At 39.4% G+C, this 27,959-nt stretch overlaps 1 protein-coding gene across 1 annotated transcript; it reads left to right on the forward strand.

Moving 5' to 3' along the window:
* The first annotated feature begins 9,451 nt into the window (after positions 1-9,451).
* On the forward strand, positions 9,452-27,539 carry LOC118810988 (CD276 antigen-like). Its single transcript, XM_036575170.1, has 4 exons — positions 9,452-9,582; positions 16,209-16,559; positions 17,670-17,951; positions 26,889-27,539. The coding sequence occupies exons 1-4, from the start codon at positions 9,537-9,539 to the stop codon at positions 27,068-27,070; spliced, it is 861 nt and encodes a 286-aa protein (XP_036431063.1). The 5' UTR covers positions 9,452-9,536; the 3' UTR covers positions 27,071-27,539.
* The last annotated feature ends 420 nt before the right edge of the window (positions 27,540-27,959 follow it).

Raw genomic sequence — 27,959 nt, forward strand, 5'->3', positions numbered from 1 at the left:
CAGAATCAAATACACACATTTTCTGGGTCGCAGGGTAGTGCTAGAGCATTTCTCAGCAGTCATTGGGCGGAAGGCTCAGAATCAAAATATTTTAGTCTTATTCAGATATCATTTCATATTATCTATCATCTAAGTGTAGAAGTACGTTTAGAAATTAGTCTTTCATTTGGTTTGAGATATTTGATTTTACTGTATGTTTATACACTCTTAAGAGTGCATAAACACTCTGAAGAGCGTATAAACAAATTGTCTTAAGGATGTATAAACGACTCATCTTAAGATTATATGAACAAATTTAATTAAAACAGATGTGGTCGGCACAGTGGCATGGTGGGTAGCGCTGTTGCCTCACAGCGAGAAGGGCCTGGGTCCCTTCTGTGTGGAGTTTGCATGTTCTCGCCATGTCTGTGTGGGTCTCCTCCAGGTTCTCCGGGTTCCTCCCACAGTCCAGAGACGTGCAGTCAGGCCAATTGGACGTGGTAAATTGCCCCTAGGTGTGAGTGTGTGTGTGTTTGTGTGTGAATGAATGGATATGTCTGTCTGTCTACCCTGTGATGGACTGGCGACCTGTCCAGGGTATATCCTGCCTTTCGCTGATGACAGCTGGGATGGGCTCCAGCACCCCCCCGTGAACCAGAAGGAGAAGCGGCTTAGAAGGTGTGTGTGTGTGTGTGTGTGTATAGATGAATTGTCTGAGTGTATAAATGATTTGCCTTAAGAATGTATAAACAAAGTGTTTTTAGAGTGTATAAAACAAATCATCTTAAGGGGATATAAACACTTCGCCTTAAGAGTGCAGAAACAAATTGTCTTCAGAGTGTATAAACAAATCACCTTAAGAGTATATAAAGAAATCACCTTAAGACTGCATAAACAGTTTGCCTTAAGAGTGTATAAACAAATCATCTGAACAGTGTATTGTCCTAAGAGCGTATAGATGAATTGTCATATGTGTGCATTAACGAGTCATCTTAGGAGTGTATAAATGAATCTTCTTAACATTTTATAAATGAATCACCTTAAGAGTGTGTAAGAGAAACATATCGCTGCTGTCAGAAAAAACTTGTATCTAAATTTTTGTCGTTTTTCAGTTTTTGACATAGTTTGAAAAGGCTTGTTGTCCTTTACTTTGTGTGTAAATTTCATGAAGAATAGACCAACAGAAACGGCCCAAAATGACTTGAAAAAATGTCTGGTTCCATTGACTTACAGTATGTTTTTTCCTTCTCCTATAAAGTTACCGTTTTGGAGACATGAGGTTTTCTTCCGACAACAGCCATATGTATCTTAAACATATATTAATGAATCGTCATAAGAGTATATAAATGAATCTTCATAGAACTGTTTAAATAGCTGGAAACATGAGGACAGACAAGCAGGTGCAGTAGACTACAGCAAGAGAGAAAAGAGAGTGGCATGTTTGATGACACGTCATTTACTCACATTTTGATCATTTGAAGGCAGCTGACCGGCACATGTAGTGTCCCCAAAAAGAGATCTCACAAAATAATTAATTGAAACTACTTTGAACAGTATGAGTTGACAAAAGGGAGCGCAAGAAGAACTAGGGGAAGGAGAGAGAGACAGAGATGCAAGTAAACACTAGCTAGTAAATGCAAACAGCAGCAAAAGAGAAAGTTAAAACGCAGTTGTGAAGGAGGTTAATAATATCTATCAGCAGAATTTTGAACAAACTGTAATATAGCCTAAACCCATACTCGAAACAAATAATGTTACCTTAGTGAAATAATGACTGCAGTAATGTTAAAGTACCTTTAAAAGTAATTACTGTTTAAATGATTATGAAACTATAGAATAAAAGTAATTAATTAGTTCAAACTATATTAGTTCAAATTATATTTACAAAGTTTTTGGTATGATCTATTTAAACTCAAAACATTAATAGAGATAGTAATAAGCTAAATATATTCAAAATCATCATTTATTGGGCACTTTCTACTGGGAGGTGTCTGTCCCAATCCATAACCCCTAAATGTACACTTGTGAAAACAATACATTTTTTTTTTTTTTCAATTTTGTTAAAAAGATCTTTTGGATGTCTTTTAAAGTGAATTTGAAAAAAAATATAGATTTATCACTAATAAAGTTTATTCAAAAAATAAATTGCACATTTTCGTGTCACTACTGAAACACTTAGAGCGCACCAAAAATGGCATACTACTAAACTACAAACCGCTCACTGCACTAGTACTGTACACTAAGGCCCAATCTCATTTCACCCCTCGCCCCTACCACTTAGTACTTAGCCCTCTGTTTTGTGTGTTCACGTCTAGGGGTAGGGTGTCCCGATTTTTGTTGAGATAGAGGGGTCGGGCGAAGCGTTAGAGCTACATGACCCTCCAAACTGAGGTTTTTCAGAGACTTCAAACAGAGAGTTATGAGAAAAAAAGAAAAACCGGCAAGACGGCTGAACAAGAGACCAAAGAAACACACAAATGTGAGAATTTTCTCCGTTAAGAAATTCCGATAACCATTGTATTATCTTAGTTTAATGTTGTTTCAATGTATTATGGTCGTATTAGCACACAATATCGCTAATAGCATGCTAAGTCTCGGTAGCTAGCTAGCTAACTTTCCCGTTCCACCTTAAATAGTCCAGCAGTTCTGACGCCTGAAGCGCCAGAATGTAAGTGCTGCACCATTTAAGGTGGAACGGGAAAATTCGAACAAGAAGCTGGTGAATATCTGACTTCAGCTTCATATCACTGAAGAATTAGGGGTGGGTGTTAATAAATAATTGCCCCCCTCTTTGAAGTCATATGATGCCCTAAATGTAACTAAAGCCCAGCAGTGAGGAGCTGAACTTTACCCTCCTCTGCTGTCACTGCAGACTGGCAGGGTCACCTACAGAGCAGCGCTAGTAGCTGTTAATGAAGTAATGCTCTTTTTATTTGAGGGTCCCATTTCAGAGGGAAGATTTCAACCACTACAACTTGTAACTCAGTTGCAAGGGGTTAGGGTGACACTCGAAAAACAAGGGGTAGGGGTAAAAAGAAGAAATGGGATTGGGCCTAAATGCTACTAAGTAATATACAAACCAGTAGCCATCATCATCATAGATTTACATCCTGTGATGTCGACAGTGAAGGAGATCCAGAAGAAGCCATTATTTCTGCTGAATTAAATGTTCTTTTATTAAACAAAGCACAAAAAGCCACTGAATAACAGAATAGCAGGGAAGGTCGCTTCTAGTCATAGCATGTCATACTATGGTAGACACTGAACCCACACTAAACCCAAACTAAGGGTCAGCCATCCCCTTGACCTCACGCAGTCCGAAACAAAGTCTCTGAAATGTGTGGGAGCTCGTTGTCCCCGCACACATGGCACATGCATCCCGAGCTCCCTGGAGCCGGCACCAGCCAGTAGCAGGTTCCTATAGCATGTTGCTAAAAACTAAAATGGGTGTGCCTAAGCTTTCAGGCACTTACTTATTAGCTTCATTAGCCCCATAGCTCCAGTGCAAAACTACAGAAGTAAACTTCAGACATCAAACATGTTTTGGCTGGTTGACTCCATTTGAGGTAATGTGGATGGGGAAACTACATAATTTTTGGCATATTCATCTAGACAAGGCAAACCTGTTTAAAGGTATGTGTGGTGCCCAAATAACTTCACTTTATTTTTCTCTTTTAGGTGAAATCGACCAGGAGCTTCCAGTAATTGTGCTCTCGGTGCTGTGTTTCCTGCTGTTTGCTAGCTGCATGATGTTCCTCCTCATAATTCTCCGGAACAAAAAACTGCTGCAGTCGATTCTATCACCTTACCAACCGGCAAATCAGGAAATTCAGGTCCAAAGGCAAGCTGGCTGATGTTATTTTTGGTGTATCCCACCTCTGTAGCTTCTGATCTACACCAGCTACGCTTGTCTGTTAAAACTACTTTGCGACTGCAGACCACGCCTTGGTAAGTGAGATTATGAGAGGAGGGGAACTCTGAGGAAATTTTGGGCTGGAGTTCAGAACGGCTTCTGTGGATCACGAGAAGGCTGACCCCCCTATCAAAGACCGAGTGCAGGCGTGGACAAGGTGGAGGAGAAGGGGAGGAGGAGGGGTGCGAAATTTCGTCACGAGTGAAGGACTGCTATTTATAGGAAGCTGAAATTGGGAAGGAGGAGTTTAGGCGTGGTCTTTCCTTCAGTTATAACTTCAGTTATGTCATAACTCCATTTCATCAACAAAAATAACCATGTGCCATCAAATGGCCACTACTAATGGAGCATAGGCCGACACCTTGAAGAAACCGAAGCTGCATATCTCAAATCCATCAGTGCTGGAAAGGTGATGTGAGGACGCCTCTACAGTAGATGTGAAACGTCTCCACTCACAGCCCTGAAGAGTCCTAGGAATATTCAAATGCGATAAAAAAAGAATAGGAATAAAATAAAAGAATAAGAATAAATTTGTTGCAATCGTTCCATGCGTTACTGAGGATTATTGAGCACTATAGAGCTTTGTAGCTCTTTTTGTTTCTGAAACAGCCTCAATTACATAGTTAACAAACAGCGTTTTTAGAGATTCGGAGTCAATGTTTACATAAACACAGAAATTTCACAATACAGTGCTGTGAAAAAGTATTTGCCCCAAAGTATTTGTTCGATTTCTTCCGTTTTTGCTATTTTGTCACATTTACATGTTTCACATCATCCAAGTAATAGTAATGTAAGACAAAGACAACACAAGTAGACACAGAATTATTCAAGAATTATTCAAAACCTTTATCACCCATGTGAAAAAGTAATTGCCCCCCTCAAACAAATAACTGGTTGTGCCACCCTTGGCTTGAGTCTTTTAGATCGCTGTGGAGGAATTTTGGCCCACACTTCTTTGGAGAGTTGTTTTAATTCGGCTACATTGGGGGGTTTCTGAGCATGAACTGGCCATTCCCAAAACCATAATTTTGTTTCTTTTGAGCCATTCAGAGGTGGACTTGTTTGTGTGCTTCAGATCATTGTCCTGCTGCACAACCCAACTGAGCTTTGGGTCACAAACTGACAGGCAGACATTGTCCTTCAGGATTTTCTGATAGAGAGCAGAATTCATGGCTACATCAATTATGATAAGTCGTCCAGGTCCTGCAGAAGCAGCACCAGACTATCTCACCGTGTTTAACTGTTGGTATGATGTATTTATGGTGGAATGCTGTGTGATGTAACTGGACCCATGTCTTCCAAAACGCTCCACTTTTGATTCATCAATCCATACAATATTATCCCAAAAGTCTTGGAGTTCATCTAGATGTTTTTTGGCAAATGCGAGCCTTTGTGGTCTTTTCGGGAGGCAGTGGTCTGCATATGGCAACACTCCAATGGATGCCCTTTTTGCCCAGTGTCTTTCTTATTGTGCAGTTGTGTACGTTGACCTTAACTGAGGCCTGCAGTTCTTCAGATGTTCGTCTGGGTTCTTTTTTGACTGGGTGACTCGTTGATGCTCTCTTAGTGAAATTTTGGTAGGTCAGCCACGCCTGGGGAGGTTCACCACTGTTCCATGTTTACTCCATTTGTGGATAACGGCTCTCACTGGGGTTTACTGGAGTCCCAGAGTCTCAGCAATGGCTTTGTAACCCTTTTTGTTTATTTTTTGTTCATTGGTTCATGGTTTGCAGGATTAAGGAAAAGCAATATGCTATGTTCTATGCTATTTATTATTTCATTTAGTTTCATTGCTCTATACTGCATGCCTAAACAAGGCATTCAAATGTCTAGGGTTAGAAAAAAATCAGATTTGAGCCACGAGGCTTGTAATGTGAACATAGCTAAATCTCCCAGGACTCTCTGGGGATCACCTGACAGTATCACCACCAGTGCCAACCAATCACCGTTCTCCCCCACCTGACTATTGATGTGTAGGACTTGTGTCTGATGGTTGTTTCCTGTTTAGTTAGAATATAAGCCTGGGCTTTTAGCTTAGATCTTTGTGAGGTATTGTATCTTTCAATAGAGCTACTGAGTTTTGTTTTGTTTTATGGAGGGATTTTTTTGTGTATAGTTTTGCATAAAATGTTCAGGAGCATCTGACAAAAGCCAGCAAGTACTGTTGAGGATTTGGGAAAAGTAGTGTTTCATTTGTTGGCTGATGGAATTGTTTGAGCTATTTGACTCAATCAGTTTCAGTGTCTAAATGATTAAGAAAACTCCTAAGATTGAGAGGATACAGCTGCAGTGTGCAGCCAAATGTTTATTTACTGCATTTTATAGTTTACAGTACAATGGATTTCGTAATTACTGAAATAACTGTGCAAAATGCTTTAATAAAAAAAGAAAAAAGAAAGAAAAAAGGGCCTGTTAAGCAGATGTGAAGTTTATCTTCAAGTTTCATTTTGTAAGTTTGGGGTTTCTAATCCCAGGCCTCACCACCTCATGGTAATTTATGTGCTTTGTCTCATCTAGAACACCCGACTGAATGAGGTCATCTTGGGCTGGATCAGGAATGTACTGTAGTGAAATGTCTCCAGGATAGAGCCCCCCCCCGCCCTCCCCCCCATATTATTTCATACTCTGCACATTGTGGTGTGAAAGCACCATCTAGTGAATTTAGGAAATTTTGTTTTTAGTGTCGCAAAACCCTTTTGTGTGATTTACTCGGCCTGATGTCATTCAAATAACGCTCGGTGGAGACAAGAAAGAACGAAATACAGTTCTGTCAGGGATGCACATCTACGGCTTGTGTGTGTGTGTGTTTGTGTGTATGTACTGCGTGTGTGTGTTTAAAAGTAAATGTGAAAGAAAGACAAAAAAGGAGGATTTAAGGGAAACATACACATGTTGGTCTAATACAGACTGTCTTCTCATTGAAATGTATTGGATTCTCTTATACAGCACACACTCTTCGTGAGTTTTGTGTGTGAGGTGGTCATTAAAATGCTGATGGTGATTTGAACAGAACATTTTTTGTAAAAGGGGGGAATATTACCAAAAAAAGTAACCCTACTGGTCGAGGGAAAGTTAACTTAAAAGCACTTTGAGCACAGCTTTGAAATTTTGCATTGTTGTAAGAAGTAAGCTGAAGTGTACAACGGTGTTTTAGGGCCACTTTTAATAAAAATAAAAATAGTAGATTTCGAGAAAGAAGTCATAATATTTCAAGATTATTACGACTTTTTTTCTGGAAATATTAGGACTTTTTCTCTGGAAATATTATGACTTTATTCTCAAAATATTATGACTTTTTTGTGGAAATATTACGATTTTTTCTCAAAATACTACATCTTTTTTCTGGAAATATTAGGAGTTTTCTCTCAAGATCTTACGACTTTTTTTCTGGAAATATTACAACTTTTTTTCTGGATATATTATGACTTTATTCTCGAAATGTCATACTGTACGACTTTTTTCTGGAAATATTACGACTTTTTTTCTCAAAATATTACGAATTTTTCTCAAAATATTACAACTTTTTTCTGGAAATATTACGACTTTATTCTCAAAATATTATGACTTTTTTCTGGAAATATTACAACTTTTTTTCTCGAAATATTATGACTTTATTCTCGAAATATCATACCATACGACTTTTTTCTCGGAATATTAAGACTTTTTTCTCATAATATTACGACTTTGTTCTGGAAATATTACGACTTTATTCTCAAAAAATACCACTTTTTTCTGGAAATATTTCGACTTTTTTCTCGAAATACTACAACTTTTTTCTCGAAATATTACTACTTTTTCCTCGAAATATTAAGACTTTTTCTGGAAATATTATGACTTTTTTCTCGAAATATTACGACTTTTTTCTGGAAATATTATGACTTTTTTCTCGAATATTACGACTTTTTGTGGAAATATTACGACTTTTTTCTCAAAATATTATGACTTTTTTTCTCAAATATTACGACTTTTTTTCAAAATATTACGACTTTTTCTGGAAATATTACAACTTTTTTTCTCGAAATATTACGACTTTATTCTCAAAACATCATGACTTTTTTCTCAAATATTACGACTTTATTCTCGAAATCTACTGTTTTTATTTTTATTAACAGTGGCCCTAAAACGCCGTCATAGAAGTGTTATCTTTTTCATTTTTAATAGAAATCCTTGATGAAGCCCACATGGGTTGCTGTTCTCCTTTTGTGTTTTTGGTGGTTCCAATAAACTCTTCTTTCATATTTGCTGAGCATTTTAAGCCCCAAAATAACATCAGCACACATGATCCATAAAGACTGAAATGAATGTTCATGTTCCTCACCACGCAGTCTCACAGTGATGCTTGATTCGTTTGAAAAAGTGTGTTGAAACAGCGAAGTATTCGTTTTATTGATCAACTTTAGTTCAGCTCTTGACTTCTTCTCAGTGCAGTTATGAAGCTGAATAATTAAAGCTGAAGAAGCCAGATTACTCTGTTGTGCTCACGGACACGGAGACAACCGTGTGAGAATGGTGTCCTCGCTCGTGACAAAAACTGTTTATCCAAAACCTTGAGAATGAAAACAGCACAAATATTTCTTTTAACGAACAGTAGTGTTTTTATTTGATTTCTGACCACATGGACTGTCAGCTTCACAAAAGTGCAGAACACTGTTTAAAGCAGAACACTAAAACCTGTCTTTCAGCGCATTAATACAGGCTTCAGTGGTGAGACAGTCATATAAATGTGTGTATATAGTGTGTATATCATATTTTTAACACAGCTCAGCCAATTATATTTTAAGACTAGACTAAACCGAAACATTTCGCATCACTAATTTTAGTGCAGACCTGTTTTTCCACTGTAGCTGGTGATGATGATTCAACTGCATGGTGACTAAATTATGGGGCGCCCCATGACGTTGGGCTTTGTCTTATGAAGGATCATTCTCAGCACTGCAGTAACACTGGCGTGGTGGTGGTGTGTTAGTGTGTGTTGCGCTGGTCTGAGTGGATCAGCCACAGTAGTTCGTAAACAGCTCAGTGTCACTGCTGGACTGAGAATAGTCCACCGACCAAAAATATGCTGATGATATGCGCATGTGCAGTAGGACCGATTGCCTGGCAGGGCAACCTCTTAAACCCTTTTCAACCCCATTAGAACCCCTGGCCCTGCCAGCAGCCTTACGCCAGTCAGCTCTGGAAATGGTTGTCCTAACGTTTCAATTAACCTTTATTTTTACCTGTAGGATCTAGAAACGACAGACTCACATAAAAACAAAACACAAACACGTTTCATTGTTTAATTTAAGCGATAAAGAGAGGTTGGAAAATGGTCATTTGACAGTTTTTGGTAAATAAAGCTGCACAAATGTCATAAGTGGAGCTCGGGGGCGGGGGGGGGATAAAAAGCAAGAAAAATATAAAATATGAGTATCTTTAAAATACAGCTAAATAATAATAATAATAATAATAATAATAATAATAAAAAGGACTTCAGTATGAGCTCATGTAATGCAAGCTGATTGTTCTCCACTAGGTGGCGCCAACGGGACGGCGACTCTAATAATTTGATAATTACACGTTATGAACGCAGGCAGATGTTCATCACTCAGCTCTGAAGCAAGACCTGTTTCTGGCGACTAAATGAAACGATGGTTTGTCCAAGATGCTGTGGCTCGTCTCTGCGCTGTACCTGGTGGTGAGGTGTGCAGGTAAAGGCTCTGTTTCACTCTATCTGTAGTTATCTGGAATGTGCTTGTCTGCTAAACCGGCAGCTGCTGCTTATGCAAGTAGACCCATACGTGTAGATAACCCTGTATATATACAGCTGTGGTCCTGAAGATCCCCTGTACTGCTCTGCACCTCTGAGGATTTTCTGCTCAGCTGATTTAACTGATCAGCTACATTAGAGGCTCTTCCTGAGTTTCACTCTGCGTTTCTCAGAGCTGAGCAGTTCTCCAGGACCACAGATCTCACTTCTTAAATATATTTTTTTGAGAACTCCCTGCTTTGGGTGGCTTTTGTAAAAGTGTGTCCTTAAAAGTTCTTTAATGAAGGCAAAGTTAAAGAACCATATGGATGCCTGAGTGGTCTGATAGTACTGTTTCCTCTCTAGGATAGACAGTGATTTATTTAAAGAACCTTTCAGAAACTGGTTCTATACAGCACCAAAAGGGTTCCAGTATTGCTATGAGTCAAAGAACCCTTTTTAGTACTATAAAGAACCCTTTTTGCTAGAGTGTAAGCTATTATTCTTGATAGAACAGTTTTGGGTGTTTTTTTTTAGTTTAATTTAAGCATCATTCTTAACAGTACTGTCAGCTCTGGGTATTTTTTTATATCTGCATATGTTTTTATTTAATGCTTGAAAGGCCTTCCTTGGTTTTCTCTGGGTAGCATTTTAAATGATAATTAATATTGGCTTGTGACTGATTGCTTGAGTCTATTTGTATCATATTCCAGTTTTACTTTGAATAGAAACTCATTCATTAAATTTTGGTTTGTCAGTTTATGGTACATTTTGTTAGTAATAGATTCAGACTCATCTTACCCTGTATGGATATGGAAGAGCATAACTAAAGTCTATCTGAATCCACTTGAAGTGTAAGATTATTGATGTGGTTGCCAACCAACATGTTGCTGCATGGTGCAGAGCAGCTGAAAGAGCTTTGCTGGCAGCCTTTAATGCTGTAAAGGCCTTAAATTAGCTGACAGTGAAATATTTCTATTTAGAGTAGTGGCCTCTGAGAATGACATAGGAATTATTTTTGGTAGATTTCCGTTTGTTATGGACAGGTGAGATGCTGTAGTCAGTATATTGCAGCCTCCCACACTGCTGATGTGGCATATTTCAGTGTTTTTTTTTTTATATAATTACAGAGCAGCACATCAGCATTTCAGTGGTTTTGTAACCCATGTTTACTGTCTGTCCTATTTTCCGAGGTCAGCTAAGTTAGGGCAAAAGGGCGCAGCCCCTGTTTTAAGTTTGTGCAAAAGTTAGTTCACACCAAATAAGATTTTCTCAGACGATAAAAGGGATTCAGTGCGATTTTTAACGCAGTGGAATCTTCACATTGAGTCCAATGTGTTTTTATCCCTTCCGTAAGCATTAATAATGTCGTCAAAACTGTTTTACTTAAAGTCCTTTGGATTAAAAAATGAGTCTAGATCGTGTTTAATTTTAGTATTTTGAGGCACGTGTGTTCTCTCTTTTTGGAATTGACACTGAGAATGCATGAAGAAGACAGACAAAGAAGAAAAGTGGTGTAACTCCCATTGTTCAGTATTGCTGATCTTTCCCTCTGCCAGCTGTCAGGGTTTTTCCCTCTCCCTCCATTTTATTGCACTAAATAAGTGGCAACTGAAAGATAAAGTGGCTTATGAGTTTTGGAGACAGCACATGGTAGTTTTTGGTAGGATCATGGTGATAGAAAGCTAGCTGGTGGGAATCAGCAGCGACTGGAATTCGGTAAAAATGAAAAAAATAGACCTCCAAGAAGGTTTATTGCACTTTTGCGTAGAGAATTACTGCTTCCAAATGAGAGTTGTAACCCCTAATTAGCATCATCTTACCCTTCAGCTGCCAGCAGATGCAGCTTCTAGATCCGCTTTTTATGCTTTTACGAATGTGACTTTGAGCTACTTTTCTTTTTATTCTGCTGCATGTTAAACCTGATTTTTCTTTTTTTCGGACTCTGGCATAAATTTATAAGGTGCTAATAGATTTGTTCAAGAATGCTAACCTACATTAGCCTGGCCCTGATACATATTGTAAAGATTATTTTAATGCTAAGTCAGTCACCAGGGCAAAACTAAAAATGTCTCAATACTTTCCCAAGAAGAGAAAAATGTGTTTACAGCCCCCTTTTTTATAAAACAGAAAAGAAAAGAAAATGCTAATCCACAATAACCCCAAAAACATTATTCTCATCAGTTTCACACCTGTGATACTAACATCCAGCATTGGGGCTTTGTGAATAGCAAGCCATCCATTCAGGGATATCCTCATTTGAGTACGCAAGATGGGCTAATGGCAGGTGGGGATGCTGTATCTGCTGTTAGAGAGGAGGTTTATGTGTAAATTTATGTGTGAGGGGGGTTTAGTTGTAATGGTGTTATATTTTCAGTTGACTGTCCTCATGTGGGTTTATTTCTCCCTGCATTTTTAGTTTGTTAATAATAGCCTAGAACTCAGCTGATTGCAGTTTTGTCCAGGTTATTTGGTCAGCACTGTAACACTGTCGATCACATGTACACTTTTAATTAAAAGTGGCATTTCAGCGAAGCACTTTTTTATGAAGCACCAAAAGCTGTTTGAGTGCTAATAGCTTCCCCTTGTGGAGAGTCTTCAGCCTGCCAAATGTGAGTGAGTGAGTGAGTGAGACAGTCAGGTAATCAGTCAGTCAGTTAGTTAGTTAGAAGCCAGGTCCGTCAGGTGCTTTGCATCTAAAAATAATGGTGTCAAATAGGGCTAGAAGAACCACTGCTGGATCCTTGAAGAACCTGGGTTTTTTAAAGAACTATCCTTTGAAAGGCTCTGATGGGAAGCAAAATTGGTCCTTCTATGGCCTTGCTCCAAATAACACTTTTTTCACACACACACACACACACACACACACACACACACACATATATATATATATATATATATATATATATATATATATTATAAATACAACCTCTGTTGGCAAGTTATCCCTGAGCAGTTGCAGGATCTGCTCCAGCCACATACCTGAAAGCATGACATAGCAGTGATTTTATGCTAAATACCTATAGGCACTGCCTGTCTCATCATGACTATATTAAAGATTTCATGATAAAAAAAAAGTTTGGATCTTTGATGCATGCAGGTGCTTTTAAGATCCAGTGCAGCTGAATATTGTTATCTGGTGTGTGCAAGATGACTTCTTGAGGCTGACAACCAAATCTTTTTGCCAAATCTCAAACCAATATTAACTGACATTACAACCTTGTTTCCAAACAAGTTGGGTTACAATGATGTGATCATTTCAACCCTAAATGTAACTGACAATAGTATAAAGACAACATATCAAATGTTGAAACTGAGAAATATTATTGTTTTTTGAAAAATATATGCCTATTTTAAATTTGATGCCAGCAACACGTTTAAAAAAAGTTGTGTAATGTGAAAAGAACACCTGGTGGTTAATTGGAGACATATCAGTAACATGATTAGGTATAAAAAGAGCATCTCAGAGAGGCTGAGTCTTTCAGAAGTAAAGATGACGAAGGGTTCATCGATCTGTGAAAGACTGTGTGCGAAAATAGTAGCAACAATTCCAGAAAAATGTTTCTCAACATAAAATATCAAAGAACTTGGAGATTTCATTATCAGCAGTACATAATATCATTAAAAGATTCTGAAAATCCAGAGAAATGTCTGTATGCAAAGGACAAGACTAAACAATATTAGTTGGCCATGATCTTCGGGCCCTCAGGCAGCACTGCAGTAAAAACAGACTTTTGTAGTTTGTATTGAAAATCACTGCATGGGTCAGGAACACTTCTAAAACCACTGTCTGTGAACAGAATTTGTCGCCACATCCACAAATGCAAGTTAAAACTCTACCATGCAAGGAAGAAACCATATATAAAGAGGAACCAGAAACGCCGCCGCCTTCTCTGGGCCTGAGCTCCTTTAAGATGGATTGAGGCGAAGTGGAAAAGTGTCCTGTAGTCTGATGAATCAAATTTCAGAATTCTTTTTTGGAAATCATGGACACTGCAGCCGCTGGGATAAAGACCATCTGGCTTATAATCAGTGCACAGTTAAAAAGCCAGCTTCCGTGATGGTATAGGGGTGCATTAGTGCACATCTGTGAAGGCACCATTAATGCTGAATGATATATGCAGGTCTTGGCAACATATGCTGCCATCCTTTTTCATTTTTCAATGCCAAACCACATTCTACGTGTATTATAGCATGGCTTCGTAGTAAAATAGTCTGGGTCCTAAACTGACCTGCCTGAAGTCCAGACCTGTCACCACTGATAACATTTGGAGCTTTATGGAACAAAAAATATGACAAAAGACTAATTTCTCAGTTTCAGCATTTGATGTGTTGCCTTTGTACTTTTTCAATCAAATACAAGATTGAAATGAGTTGCATATCATTGAAAATTATTTTTATTTACATTTTCCACAGCACCCCAACTTTTTTGGAAACTGGGTTGAATAAAAACATACATTATGTTTAGTTTTTGAGGCTTCTGTTTAATTTTCTGTTAAATTTATGTTCTGAAGAAGCTACTGTAGAAAAAGCCCGATATCAGATCAGTTCAGACGTTAGGGGTAGGGATATTCAGGCCTGTTAGAAGAGAACGAGAAGGTTGAAAGGGAAGAGGGCGTCAGAAAGATGAGGAGATCAGAGGGGGCTTTGAAAACATTCATTCAGTTTCAAAAAGCTTCTAATTTCTGAATGAATTAATCCAAATGCTTTTCATCTCCCCTTGGATAAAGATTGTGTCGGGTCTTGCCTGTTGAGCTGATTCGAAAATGCTCAAAGGTTTTTTCTAATGAATGTGTACCCTCCAGTTATTCATCATATTTTTCTTTTCATATTTCGGATGTGGGGAACTCAATGCAGATCATTTTCCGGGCATGGTCTCCTCTGGATTTCATGCCTCGTGCCACGCCAGCCATGGCAAGCTGATAATTTAGCTGGAATGCACATCTGTTATTAGAGACAAGTGTCTGCAGATTGAGCAAGTAGAACAGATTTAAACATGTGCAGATGATGCGCTGCCCATCAAATGTTTGGGGACCTTTTCCAAAATACAGTCATCCTGAAACCAAAGCTGATATTTTTGGTTCTGGTCACATTAAGCATGATTCATCCTCTCATTTCATTTAAAAGATAACATTTTTTTCCAGGTACTGACTTTCTATCCATGGCTTGGTGTCCAGTGGTGGCTATCCCCTTGTTCAGCAGTCAAACTGTTCAAGTGTTTAAACAGCCTTTAGCCTAGACAAGCTCCAGTATGTACTTTTAAAGGGGAAATTCCACCGATTTGTTTTCAGTATTAAATCATGAAAATGTAAAGAAGCTCATTCAGAGTCATTTGTTGTGAAATGTGTTTCTTGCCGAGTCAGAATTGCCCACAGTGGTGGTGATAGGAACCAGATGTCCACCTCTAAAAGCTCCCTCACAGAAAGTTATTACATGAGATGTTTATGAACACAGTGCCTGATGTTTTGACACATTGTTTTATGATAATCTTGAGACGTTCTTGACCTAAAACTTGTAGAATACATTACCGGTGGACTACATGCATGGTGTAGACAAAAACAGTCCCCAAAGAAAACTTGTTTTCTCAGATTTGTCACTATTTTACTATTTTATTATTTTCAAATAAAAACTCAAAAGACTCGTTTAGGTTCACTGGTGGTTTTGGATAGTAAATAAAATGGCTATATCTGTGTGTCACCACCGCTGTAAGGGTCTCAACAATGAGCCATTTCGCATTAAACATGCAAAACGTTCTTCACACCATGGAAGAACATGAAGCTAAGCGTTGCAGAATATATATATATATATACATACATATATATATATATATATACATGTTAAAGCGATATGTATTTTGGTGAAAAATGGTGTGTGTGTGTGTGTGTGTGTGTGGTGCCTCATTAATTAGCATTATGCAAACAAGCTTATGCTTCAAAGCAGCCATCCTGAAGCCTGAATGTTGTCTGTATGTCAATTAAAATATGTATTAGACACAGTTCAACACGCTTTGAGGCAGAAGATGAGATACAATGATTTAGGCATGCAGCTTGCACTATCATTGCGGCCTAATTACCAGGTTATTGGGTGTATTTGAGCAGGAAATCACTGAAATTGTCCTACTGACTTCTGTCTACATTTTCTCTATAAAAGTCTGCCTCTGGATGCTTTGGACCGATTGTTTTGACCATGCCTTTAGATTTAATCCTGCTTTTCATGTCATTTTCTAAGCATTTCATACTTGAATGCACTAATCCAATAGCCTTTTATGTCCCCTCAGCAAAAGCTCGTGTCAGGTCTTGCCTGTTGAGCCGATTTGAATGTGCTCATGCGGCTTTTTCATACTGAATGTGCACCCCATGGAATTTATTATGTTTCTGCCAGGAAGTCTGATAGTTACCACCATGCTGGCACCATGCTAACTAGTGTGGTATAAGCTTTCCTTACTCAGCCATACTTGCTGCACAACTCCAAGTGAAAGAAGCAACCTAAGATACCAAAAAATATCTTTTCTGATCGACTACAAATGGGCTAAGAGTGCACATTTGAATTTTCACCATGCTATCATTACATGTGTCTGTATTTTTGCAGCTTTTAAGGTGACTGTGCCTGCTGGTCGTTTGGTGGGCATCCGTGGTCAGCCGGCTGTCCTGGGCTGTGAGTTCATCCCTGACTCTTATCTTGACATGTCCAACCTGGTGGTCACATGGCAGCGGAAGGAGGATAACCGGGTTGTCCACAGTTTCTATTATGAACAGGACCAGCTGGCTCGGCAGAGCACAGATTACCAGAACCGCACGTCACTGTTCGTGACGGAGCTGCTGAAAGGAAATGCTTCACTCAGGATAGAGGCGGTGACACCAAAGGACGAGGGCCAATATCTGTGTATGGTGAGCAACACCAGAGGAACAGATAAAGCACTGGTGAAGCTGGAATATGGAGGTATGGACAAGACTGTTTGTAGGCTGTCATTTTCTGAAAATAACACTTCACTTATAAACACATTGTTGGAGGAATTGCATTAAATTTTCATCTTTTGGCCAGATATAGGTTGTATAGTTAACATGTACAATGTGTAGGGCTTATAATAATAAAATAATGGGATATTCTAATGAGCTACTTGAAACTATACAGTTACTATACACTGGTTGTTGTTTACAGGCTTTCTGTAATTAGTCTAAACCTGTGATTTTTATGATACATGCAGTTGTTCCATGTTTTAGAAGTGCTAACCATACCTGCCATATATTCACATAGAAATGAGCACCATGACACAATTTAGCATAAAAACCACAATTCTTCCCATATAAGGTTACCATTCTGGAGAAAGTTTTGCTATGACAGCAACAACATCTATACAATTCTATGCATGAATTTGCTGAAATAGTATAGATGGTAATATTATATCTGTTATATCTCTAGGGAGGGCTACACCAGCAAATTGTCAAATTTGTGCTTGGCCCCCTAATATTACCAACGAAAAATTATCTCATAAGTCATTGCACTGGTATTAGCCCTGTTGTGCTAACTGGCAAAGCTTTCATTTCAGGAGATCCTAGGTTTGAAACTCAGGTCCATGTTTTTTGTTTTTTTTTCCAAAGGTAGGGCATTTGTGCAAAAGGTTGATGTGTATACACTTTAACATAGACCCTTGGAGACCCCTCAACAATCATGAGACATGGAGGCCTTTTTCAGAACTGCACACAATGTATCCTTCTACTTTCAGAACGACGCCTTACTGGCAGCAAATTCCTCGTTGGACTTGTTGTGCTGAATGGTGTTTGGACCCCGATGATTACCGCTTGCAATGTTGTTATGCAAACACTAGATTTAGCATTAAATTAAATTGCAGGGCTAATGGCCAGTCACCATTAGGGAATCCTTTTTAGTCTATGATTAGGCTGTGGGGAAAACTGGCTCCTCACCAAAATACATTTACTGCTTAGATAAATATCTCTAAACTATTTCCATGGCTGTCCAAGATATTTCACAGCACTGTATCCAAGACCCTGCATAAAAACCAGCGTGTTTGTGTGTCTGTTTACTTCTCAGCCTTCTACACAGAGCCCAGACTGAGCATCAGTTTCAGCTGCTCCAACATGACGGTGTGGATCGAGGCTGAGGGTTTTCCTAAGCCAGATGTCAGGTGGTTAGGTGACCAGGGCCAGAACCTGACCCACCAGACAGAAATCACAGAGAGTCCGGATGGAGCAGCTGGACTTTATCGTCTAAAGAGCAGTTACGTGACGCAGAGTCCAGCACTCAATGTGACTTTCACATTAATGAACCAGCGTCTCAATCAGCACCTGCAGAGACCCATGAGCCTCACATACGGTAAAGCTCAACTTCCATTTGTGCTAAAACTGAAAAACGTGTTAAGTGTGAACATGCAAGTGTTAGTGAGTCACAATGGAGCACTTGTTTCAGATACAAATCTGCGCATGCACATTTAAATCTGTTCCTTGCACATGACATTCATCACGTTGCCTTCCTCATTCATTCAGCTTTGTGAATCTGTATTAAGCTTATGGGAAAGCTCACACAAAGAAGCCGTTGGTGGTGAAGTATAATGCGCTATTGTTTGAGTTTGTTTGTTCAACATTACATCAAGGAGTGGATCATCTCTGCTTCACAAACAACTTCAAAGGAACCAAATGAAATAGTAAGAGTACTTATTTGACAGCTGATTAAAATGTGCCAGGCCCATTTTTCACGCACTCATCAAACCATATTGCTGTTGTCAGAAGAAAACCTTGTATCTCCAAAATGGTAACTTTACAGGAGAAGGAAAAACATATTTTACTTTTAATGTAAGTCAATGGAACCAGACTTTTTTCTAAGTGATTTTGGGCCGTTTCTTTTGGTCCATTCAAGGAGATACAAGGTTTTCTTCTGACAGCAGCGATATACTAGTGTAAATATACACCATTCCCATGTATTCCACTAAAAATGGAACTACACTCAAATATGCACTAGTGACTTTACAATATCAGAATTACTATAGAATTTAAGCTGTCTGCCTTTTGGCCTAATGGATATGATAATAGCATTATTTTTAAGTTATTCCTTCACTGTCAGCCCTTTTGCACAATCCTTTACAAGGTTATTAGAATTCAGGAAGTTTGTAAGCTTAGCTAACGTTACGCTCCATTTGGCTGCCTGACACAAAACTTCAGTATTCAGTAGGCCGGTCATAAGGTCTATTGAAGCTTTTAAAAATGATGATGGCACTTTAAAATTATGATGTATTAAACATCTGAATGGTCAAACACATTCCACCCATTTATGTGTTAGAGGGGTCACTTATTGGTGTTGTGGGTGCTTACCTGTAGGTGGCCCCGAGTGAATGAGGGCAAAGTCTAGTGATGGGGAGTTGAATTCAAAAGAGTCAATTCTTCAACTCCACATCTTCGCCAAAGACTTTTAGAATCGAAATGCTTGGATCGACTCTTCAACTCTTCAACTGTCATCATAAAAGTTTTGGTGCCTGCACAACTGCTGCGTCATTTAAGGTGGAACAGAAAACTTGGATAAGAAGCCAACTTTAGCCTCGTGAAAAGAAAAACGGAACTGCTTCAGAATGAAAACATCACTTTAAATCTGGTTCACTGGTTAGTAGTGGTTCATTTTTGAAGAATTATTACTTGGGAAATAATTTTATCCAGTACATCACTCTGAGTTTCCCTCGTCCCGTAGCCTCAAGCTCCCTTCAGCAGCAACATAGTGTGAAATAGGCCGATGTCTATGTATGACTATGAATTTTCATCATATCACTGTAATTGTAGCTGCTCAAAACAATAATCTAATAAAGTACATTTAGGATGGTTTAATATCAGCTGTATACCTTTATCACTGGCTCTGGTGCAGTTCTGGTTAAAATTAAGTGGAGTCAGGGTGTCGAAAACCCAGGGTCATGCATCACTACAAAAACATAGCCAGGAAAACTTTCAAAACCAGATACTATAACATTAGAAACATTATAAAGGAGAACACTTTGTTGTGGAAATTGTTTGGAACATTAATGGGACAGCTTGTAATGCTAAACTAGCATCTGAAATATCGTGAAAATAATTGGCCACTAAGTTGGCTGTCGAGTGGACTGACTTTCCTTTATGCACTTTGGAAAAGCTACGCATAATAGTTGCTCAGCCACCACTCAGAGCTGCACTGACCACAGAACACATTCGACTTTAGCTTTTACTCTAAAACCAGTCCTCTAATCCCAGTATCAATTAGCCAGAACCGGGCCTGTGCTGTGCCTCATTAGCTTAGCCAAAACGCTACGTTGAATTCAGAACCATCAGCTAACTGTGTTTGCACACTGTGGAATTAGACTGCTGCATTTAACCCATCCATGCAGTGAAACACCCACATACATGCACACTAGTGAACACACACACTAGGGGGCAGTGAGCACAGCCTTATCCACGGCGCCCGGGGAGCAATTGGTGGTCAGGTGCCTTGCTCAAGGGTACTTCAGTCATGTACTGTCAGCTGAGGGGATCAAACCAGCAACCTTCCGGTCACAGGGCTGGTTCCCTAACCTCCAGCCCACGACTGCAGCCACTCCAACACCAGTCACTCAACTTTTACTCTCTTAAACATTAGTTTTTCTCGTCCACACTCATTTGAGCAGAGCAGCAGTTAGTCAGAATTAAATCTGTACTGTGGAGTGTGGCACTGTTTGGGTAGCTGCTAAGCTACAGTTAAGTGAACTGATCAGACTACACTGTCCCTTCAGCGCCAGCTGCTCGCCTTCAGTCCCTCAGATTTGAATCATTATCATTCTAAACATGTGTTGGTGCTTCAGTTAGCCAAAATCCAACTTGTTCTTTGGGGAACTGTTATCATGGTAGCTATGCTAATGCTAATCAGCTCCTCTCTCCTAGTTGGTAGCACTGTTTATCATTTAGCACTTGTTAGATAGATAGTTTGACATTTGAAAATCATGCATTGCGTTAACTTATTTGGTGACTGTAAGCGAAATAAACTTTTTGTTTATTTGCAATTACAAAGTTATGCAGGATGAGGCAGCACAGAAGCAAGTTTTTCCATCACTTAAGACCCTTTTACACCACTTGGCACCCAGTCATGGTGAAAAAAAGGGAAAACTGCCCAAGCCTAATATTCAGAAAGTCACAAAACAACATTTTGTTGTACTTGAAGAAAAGCAATAACAGCATTCCATTCCAGTCTATTCCATATGAGAACTTCAGCATCGAGTCAGCTGAGCTGGGAGTTAAGTAAGGTTTTTTAAAGCATATTTAAACTTCAGTGAATGACCTACATGTTAAAATTATGCAAATAAGGCAATTATGTAAATAAGACAACACCAAACCCCTGGAATCATCTTCCCAAGGTGAGCTTTTAGATTAAACAGTGTATGTAGTCGTATATACTTAGTAGAGAATGCTTTTTTCTTCATATCAAGGTACTAAATTTCCTAGCTTTTTAAAAATGATGTACTAAAATTTTGAGGTGCAAAGTAAATGTTAGCCTGCTGGTCAGAGAGGTGAACCACCAAATGGAAGGTTGTGGGTTCAAATCCCAGCCCTGAATGGGTATTCGTGGTTCTCCGCTGCCCCAGGCAGACTCTGTTGGCAGTTGTCCTTCCCAGGAGAGGTCTGCACAGCGTTGTACAGCAGGAAACTCCATGGTGGTCAAACTGGTCCAGAAGGCTGCCGAGCAGTGGGCACTCACTTAAGGCTGAAGAAGCAACAGCATCAGACATCAAAGGATGGGCAGTTTTTGTGTTTGAAGTGTTTAGACATTTCTGTGCGTAAACGCTCAGGGGCAAAAACCAATACTGAATGCTCGAGGTCTTCGATCCCTCAGATGGTCTTGCATTAAAACCCAACGTGCTTCTTTAATAAAAATAACCACATGGGCTCAGGAATACTAAAACCCTAATCAGTAAACACAGTTCATTCTGCTGGCTCATCTACCCAAAGTGGGATCTATACATCAATATTATATTAAACTTAGTGTTAAAAACCTTTTTAAACTTCACTTAATGTACATTTTTAAGGAAGAGCCCTTAGTATAGAATCTATATGGGTATATGTGAAAGTTCTTGTAGACTGCTTCACATTCACAAATCTCTTTTTCGTCAGAGACACGCTTTGTGTCCAAGTCTAGAGTCAATGAGTGCGTTTATGTGCACTTAATAATCTGATAACTGCAGAAAATCAGATTTTGTCAGTAATCTGATCAACGCGTTTACATGCATTTGAGGAATCACATAATGGGGGAACTCCAGGTCTCCATGAGTCAGGCAGTAATCATATTTCTGCTTTGCAACCAGCCAATAAACTCACAGTAGTAAACAAAAGAAAAGAAACACAACACAATGAATATCCTGAATGCCTCATATGTGAAAATGTCGGGGTGGTATCGAGACCAAAATGATTATAACTAGATTATTTGTAATTTTGTTTAATAACTTCTTGTTGCTCTCTTGCAATTTGATAGATTTGATAAAACAAAACCGCAGCCTGTGGCTTTACCTGCACTGTTTCATCACCAGACAGGTAGCAGCAAATACCGATTTCTGCACCACTGCCATCTTTCCAGGGTGGATGATTTGGGTGAACGGAATGTGTTTACCTCAGAATTTCATCACGCTTTTTCAAGGCGTACTCCAGCATCACTTCAAGCCGCAGGAGGTTCGGTCACTAGTATGAATACTGCTTCAGTTTCTGTATATTGGAATTTTGAAATAAAGCACAAAAAGGACATTCATGATTTGGAACACTCTGATAGCATCAAGCTATTAAAAACTAATAAAGCTACCGTTGTTCTTGAAAGCTTGAGTGTGTTTCAGGAAATGTATGTCCTTTTTGTGCTTTATTAAAAAAAAATCCGATATACAGAACTTTAATATAAAAGCATGAAAGTGGCCAAACAGAATTTTAAAGTGATGCTGCTAAAGTTAGTGTCAGATTTATACAATGAAAGCTTTATCAGTTTTCTCAGGGTTGAACACAGAACTACATTACAACATATGCACATCTATGTAAGCCATTTTTGCTGTGAATTTAGAAATATTACTTCTGCAGTTGTATTTATATTCAACCTAGAATGCATTAGTTTAACTCTAACACTGGTTTTCATTTGGCTAATAATGGGCCAGAACACTAATTTTACACCCACCACCCACCAAAAGTACCAGCTAACTAACAGAAGTCCCACAGCCACTCTATACTTAAAGTAGAATTCCAATAATTTTTCTTAAGTTTCTGCATAATTCAATGGTTGAAATGCAAAGGTGATAGGAACCAGGGGTCGCCATGACTACAACACAAATATTAATTGTAATATTAATTTTATTTACTATCCAAAACCACTAGTGAACCTACACGAGTCTTCTGAGTTTTATGTAGGATGTTGATGATGGTACAGTAGTGATAAATCTGAAAATAATATGTTTTCTTTGTGGACTATTTTGTCTTTCTACACTCAATTGTACCCCTCCACCATGAGTGGGAATGCATTTCTGGACCGCACCAAACAAGGGAATTCAACATCAGAGCATGTTATTCTAAGTGCATGTCATCACTGTAGTGTCTGCATAATATGCCTGCTTTAACAACTGACCCTTTACAAACACTCATCCAGATTCATCTAGCATGAGCTTCAAAAACCCAAACTATTGTGTGAACTTTGGCAGATGAATGATTCCCTGGACCATTCCTAGACCACAGAGTCATTGTTTATTGTGAACAGAGTTCAGACAGACCTTAAAGTGATCCAAACTCAGACTGTCCTTCACATTCATTTGAGGTTCCTTTTGTGTCCCAACTGATTTGTGCATTATAAAAAAACAAAAGTATTGAAAAGAAGTATTTACAGTTAGCCTTAAAGAACCTCGGGGCTTTCCGTGCATAGACAGCTACAGTCTTTCAGCACTTAGTGGGAAAAACAAACTAGTCAGGTGGTCTGTGGATTTGACTACAGGAACAATGGTGACTTTGTAATGGTTTTTATTAGCTTTGGGTTATTGAAGAATTATGGCTCAGCCACTCCCATCCATCCTTCATCTAAACCACCTATCCTTCTGGGTCACTGGAGCCTATCCCAGCTGTCATTGGGCGGAAGGCAGGATACACCCTGGACAGGTTGCCAGTCCATCACAGGGCAGACAGACAGATATACACATTCACACACACACATATATACCTAGGGGCAGTTTAGCACGTCCAATTGGCTGCATGTTTTCGGACTGTGAGAGGAAACCCACACAGACACGGGGAGAACAGGCAAACTCCACACAGAAAGGACCCTGGTTACCTGGCCGGGAATTGAACCCAGGCCCTTCTTGCTGTGAGGTGACAGCGCTACCCACTTCGCCAGCCACTCCCATCCATTATATGATAAACTTGAACAACGTTACCCATAATTTGGTGTCACCCAGGGGTGAGTTGTGGGGTGAACAGGAAGTGGAGATCTTGTCAATGTTAAAGAAGACCAGAAGGAAAATGGTGTCCCCTTTAAAGTTTGTTTACATTGTGGATACAAAAAGCACTGGGTTTGTTTTCAGCTGGTTCCCATTCAGGTTTACTTTAACAGAACTGATTTGAATAGAACTGTATGTGAAACGCCTGTATGTGTGAAACAGCCTAACACACAACCACACAAGGGTTCATTTTAAGCGAACTTGCCAAGGGTTCACCTCTTAATTCACTTCCAAATGAATCCTAGTGTGGTTGGTTTGGAATATGAATACAATACAGGCTAAAGACACCTCAACAGAACGAACCGTCGCCACTCTGCAGACCTTCTTGGCAGTAAAACCACTCCAAGCTAGATGAGTGAACTCCCATCATATGTCCGGGTCACTGGCAGCAATAGCATATAGGAGGCTTCTAGAATCCGTAAAGCAGGAACACTGGTCTGGTAGGTCTGTGCAGTGTTGTGACTGTTTTAATTATCCATTGTGTGCATACAACACTGCCAGACTGCATAAACTGGAAAGAGGAGAGATGGAAACTGACTTTTTGGGTGTGAGCACTTTTTTCTTTCAACTGTTTCTTCTCAAAAAACTGCTGGCATGCAAGTGTTGCTTGTTGAGAAACTCAAAACTTTTGCAATTTACCTTTTCCAATTTAATCTTTTCTAAATCCTCTATGGAAGGAAATGATTTGCAGCATAGCTTGTCTGGGTTCATAAGACATGCATAAATAAATAAAAGAATTACTTGAATATCATTTTTGTGCAACCACATTTACCAAGCATTACTGCACAAAAATATTTGTGTTTCTAAGCTGGTGGCACCATGACCACACAAACATTAACATCACAGATGATCCAAACCGAACCACAATTTTTAACTGCAGTCTCATGCATTCTTGCTCAAACGTATGTTCATATTATAGGACATATATTAGAGGACTGATTATGCTCTTTTTCAGTGTTCATAATTTTATTTTTTGGGTCTACTGAAATAGATTTACAGCTTCAGTGTTCCAAAAAACACATTTTCCATATACTGTACATCTCTATACACCCTATGCAAAGCTTTGTTAGAGCTCCTGTGTCTTTAAGCCCCGCCTCCCAGTGAGCCCACTGTGCTCTGATTGCTCAGCTTGCCCACTCTGTTCTGACTGGTCAACCGCAGAGTGGCATCCTGCTACAAGTTCCTCCCTTACACTGTTGTGGCATTTCTTACAGTGAAGTCAGTTCTGCTGTATCCCATCCTGAAAGTCGAAAGAAGTACAACAAGCTGGTAGAGCCAGCGTGCCAAGTTTGTTGGTAGGTGGGCAGTAAGGTTTGTGTTACGAGATTACATCATCTTGTAACAAAGGGAAAAGGCTGGAATTCCAAGTTTCAGGCAGCTGAGAAAATTGGTTTCTATGGGATAGAGTTTCTCCCTCTGGTGTAAACTTTGGGCTTTCTGATTTTGCAGACTGTTTACATGCATAAAAAGTACATAACACACTAACCGGAAAACGCATGATTGGTCCCCTTTCAGTGTCTGAAGTAGGGCTGAAAGATTAATCGTTTTTATATAAGAGCGTACAGTTTTCAAACTGCATAATAGTTATAATTTTTAAAAAATTATAGTCTACATAATCACAAATGCTATCTAGTTTTAACTTAGGAAATTTAACTTATAATAACACAGAGCTTGTTGTAAACTGCCTGTAGATAACTTAGATCAAACTGAGGCAACCAAACCTCCATTGTTGTGACACATCCACAATTCATGGGTCAGGCCTCAAGCCAGAAAAAAGTGTATATTCTGGTCTTTTTGGCAAAAAAAAAGTCCTGAACTTTAATTTATAGAAAATAATCACAGTTTAAATAGCAGTTGCAGTATTAGTCAGAGAATTCCCATTTAGATGCTTTCCCCAAATCGTTCAGGCCTAGTCTGAAGTTTGCTTCTTTAGTTTTGCGCTGGAGCTACGAGGCGAATGTAGCTGCACTCTGTTAACCGTGTAAACTGTAATCAGTCACTCTTTACAGAACTAACTCTTTGTGTGTTTTCTTTGTCTTTGCTGAGCTGCCCATCCTGTGGTGTCTGATGCTGTTGCTTCTTCTTCCTTGATCGGGTGCCCGCTGCTCGCCCGCCTTCTGCACGCTGTACAATGCTGTGCAAACCTCACCTTCATGAACTGACCCTTCTGATGCTGCTGCTGCTGCTGCTCCACAGACTCAAACTATTTAATTCTAACCATCGCTTCATCTGTTTTTCCTCCATTTCTGTATTTTAATATTTTATATTAATGCTGTTTGTTATCCTCTCAAGGTTTCTTCCTCTTGCTCCCTAGGGTTTTTTTTTCTTGCCACTGTCGCCGTTGGTGACGCTCATGGGGGCTCGGACCTGGATTTTTCTGTAAAGCTGCTTTGTGACAACACCTGCTGTAAAAAGCGCTACATAAATAAACTTTGACTTGTCTGGACTAACAAGCAATGTGAGCTAATATCCTGCTAGATTTAAATCATCTCATGCTTCCCTCAAATCATGTGGAGTGGTAAGTAATCTCTAATAGACTTGCTTCTGTGATTTCTGACACTGTGTAACCGTTACCTGTAAAACCAGACAAAAATATGTTGTGTAGCTGGAGAAAAGCATGGGTGTGCCTAAGTTTTCATTATTTGAGACATTAGCCTTGCAGCTCCAATGCAAAACTAAAGACACCAAACATGCCTTGGTTTAGCCACATTTAAGGTAATTTGGTGGAGGGGGGTCTAATCATTTCGACAAGGAAAACTCTGTTTACAGGCATGTGTGGTGCCTAAATAACTTTACCTTATTTTTTTCTCTTTTAGATGAAATCGGTGCCAGATGTGGAACAAGCATTCCAGTAATTGTGCTCTCGGTGCTGTGTTTCCTGCTGTTTGCTAGCTGCATGATGTTCCTGCTCATAAATCTACGGAACAAAAAACTGCTGCAGACGATTCTATCACCTTACCAACCAGCAAATCCAGAATTTCCTCTCGACAGCAAGTAACCTGGGCGGCTAGAGGATGATCTCACCACTTGTCTGTTGAATAAGCCTTTAACAGGCCACTGCTGAAGGAGTGTAGGGGGAAACCTCGGACAAAGGTCACATAAGGACATCTCTGAAAGACGCTAAACCTCCCCACATAGAGTCAAATGGCATTAAAAACAACCCAGTAAGTCGTTGCTATCAGACACAGCAGTGCTGCTGAATTTTTTAAACACCTCAGTGTCGCTGCTGGACTAAGAACCAAAAATATCCAGCCAACAGCAGCCTGTGGGCAGCGTCCTGTGACCACTGATGAAGGACTAGAGGATGACTGACACAGTGTGGTAACAGATGAGTTATCGTCTCTGACTTTACATCTCCAAGGTAGAACAACAAGATGGAAGTGTCTAATAGAGTGCACAGTGAGTGGACACAGTGTTTAAAAACTCCAGCAGCACTGCTGTGTCTGATCCACTCAGACCAGCGCAACACAGACCACGTCAGCGTCACTGCAGTGCTGAGGATGATCCACCACCCAAATAGTACCTGCTCTGTGAGGGTCCATTGGGTTCCTGACCACTGAAGAACAGGGTAAAAGGGGGCTAACAAAGTATGCAGAGAAACAGATGGACTACAGTCTGTAATTGTAGAAAAATGAAGTGTTTCTGTATGATGAGTGGAGCTGACAACATTTCCAATGAGTGTAGATACAAGGAGGTGTAATTACACTGTTAGAAATAAAGGTTCTGTGCAGGTACAGTTTTCATTTCATCGTGGTACAAACAATGTAAATGTTCCCTCACAGGTACAACAGTGGTGTTAAAGAGCAACTACACCCTAAGACCTTTCTGTTTCATTAATAGCTAAAATGCATGTTCAATAATAATAATAATAATAATAATAATAATAA

This window comes from Colossoma macropomum, unplaced genomic scaffold (assembly GCF_904425465.1).
Source record: "Colossoma macropomum unplaced genomic scaffold, Colossoma_macropomum, whole genome shotgun sequence".
In the NCBI taxonomy this organism is placed as follows: Eukaryota; Metazoa; Chordata; class Actinopteri; order Characiformes; family Serrasalmidae; genus Colossoma; species Colossoma macropomum.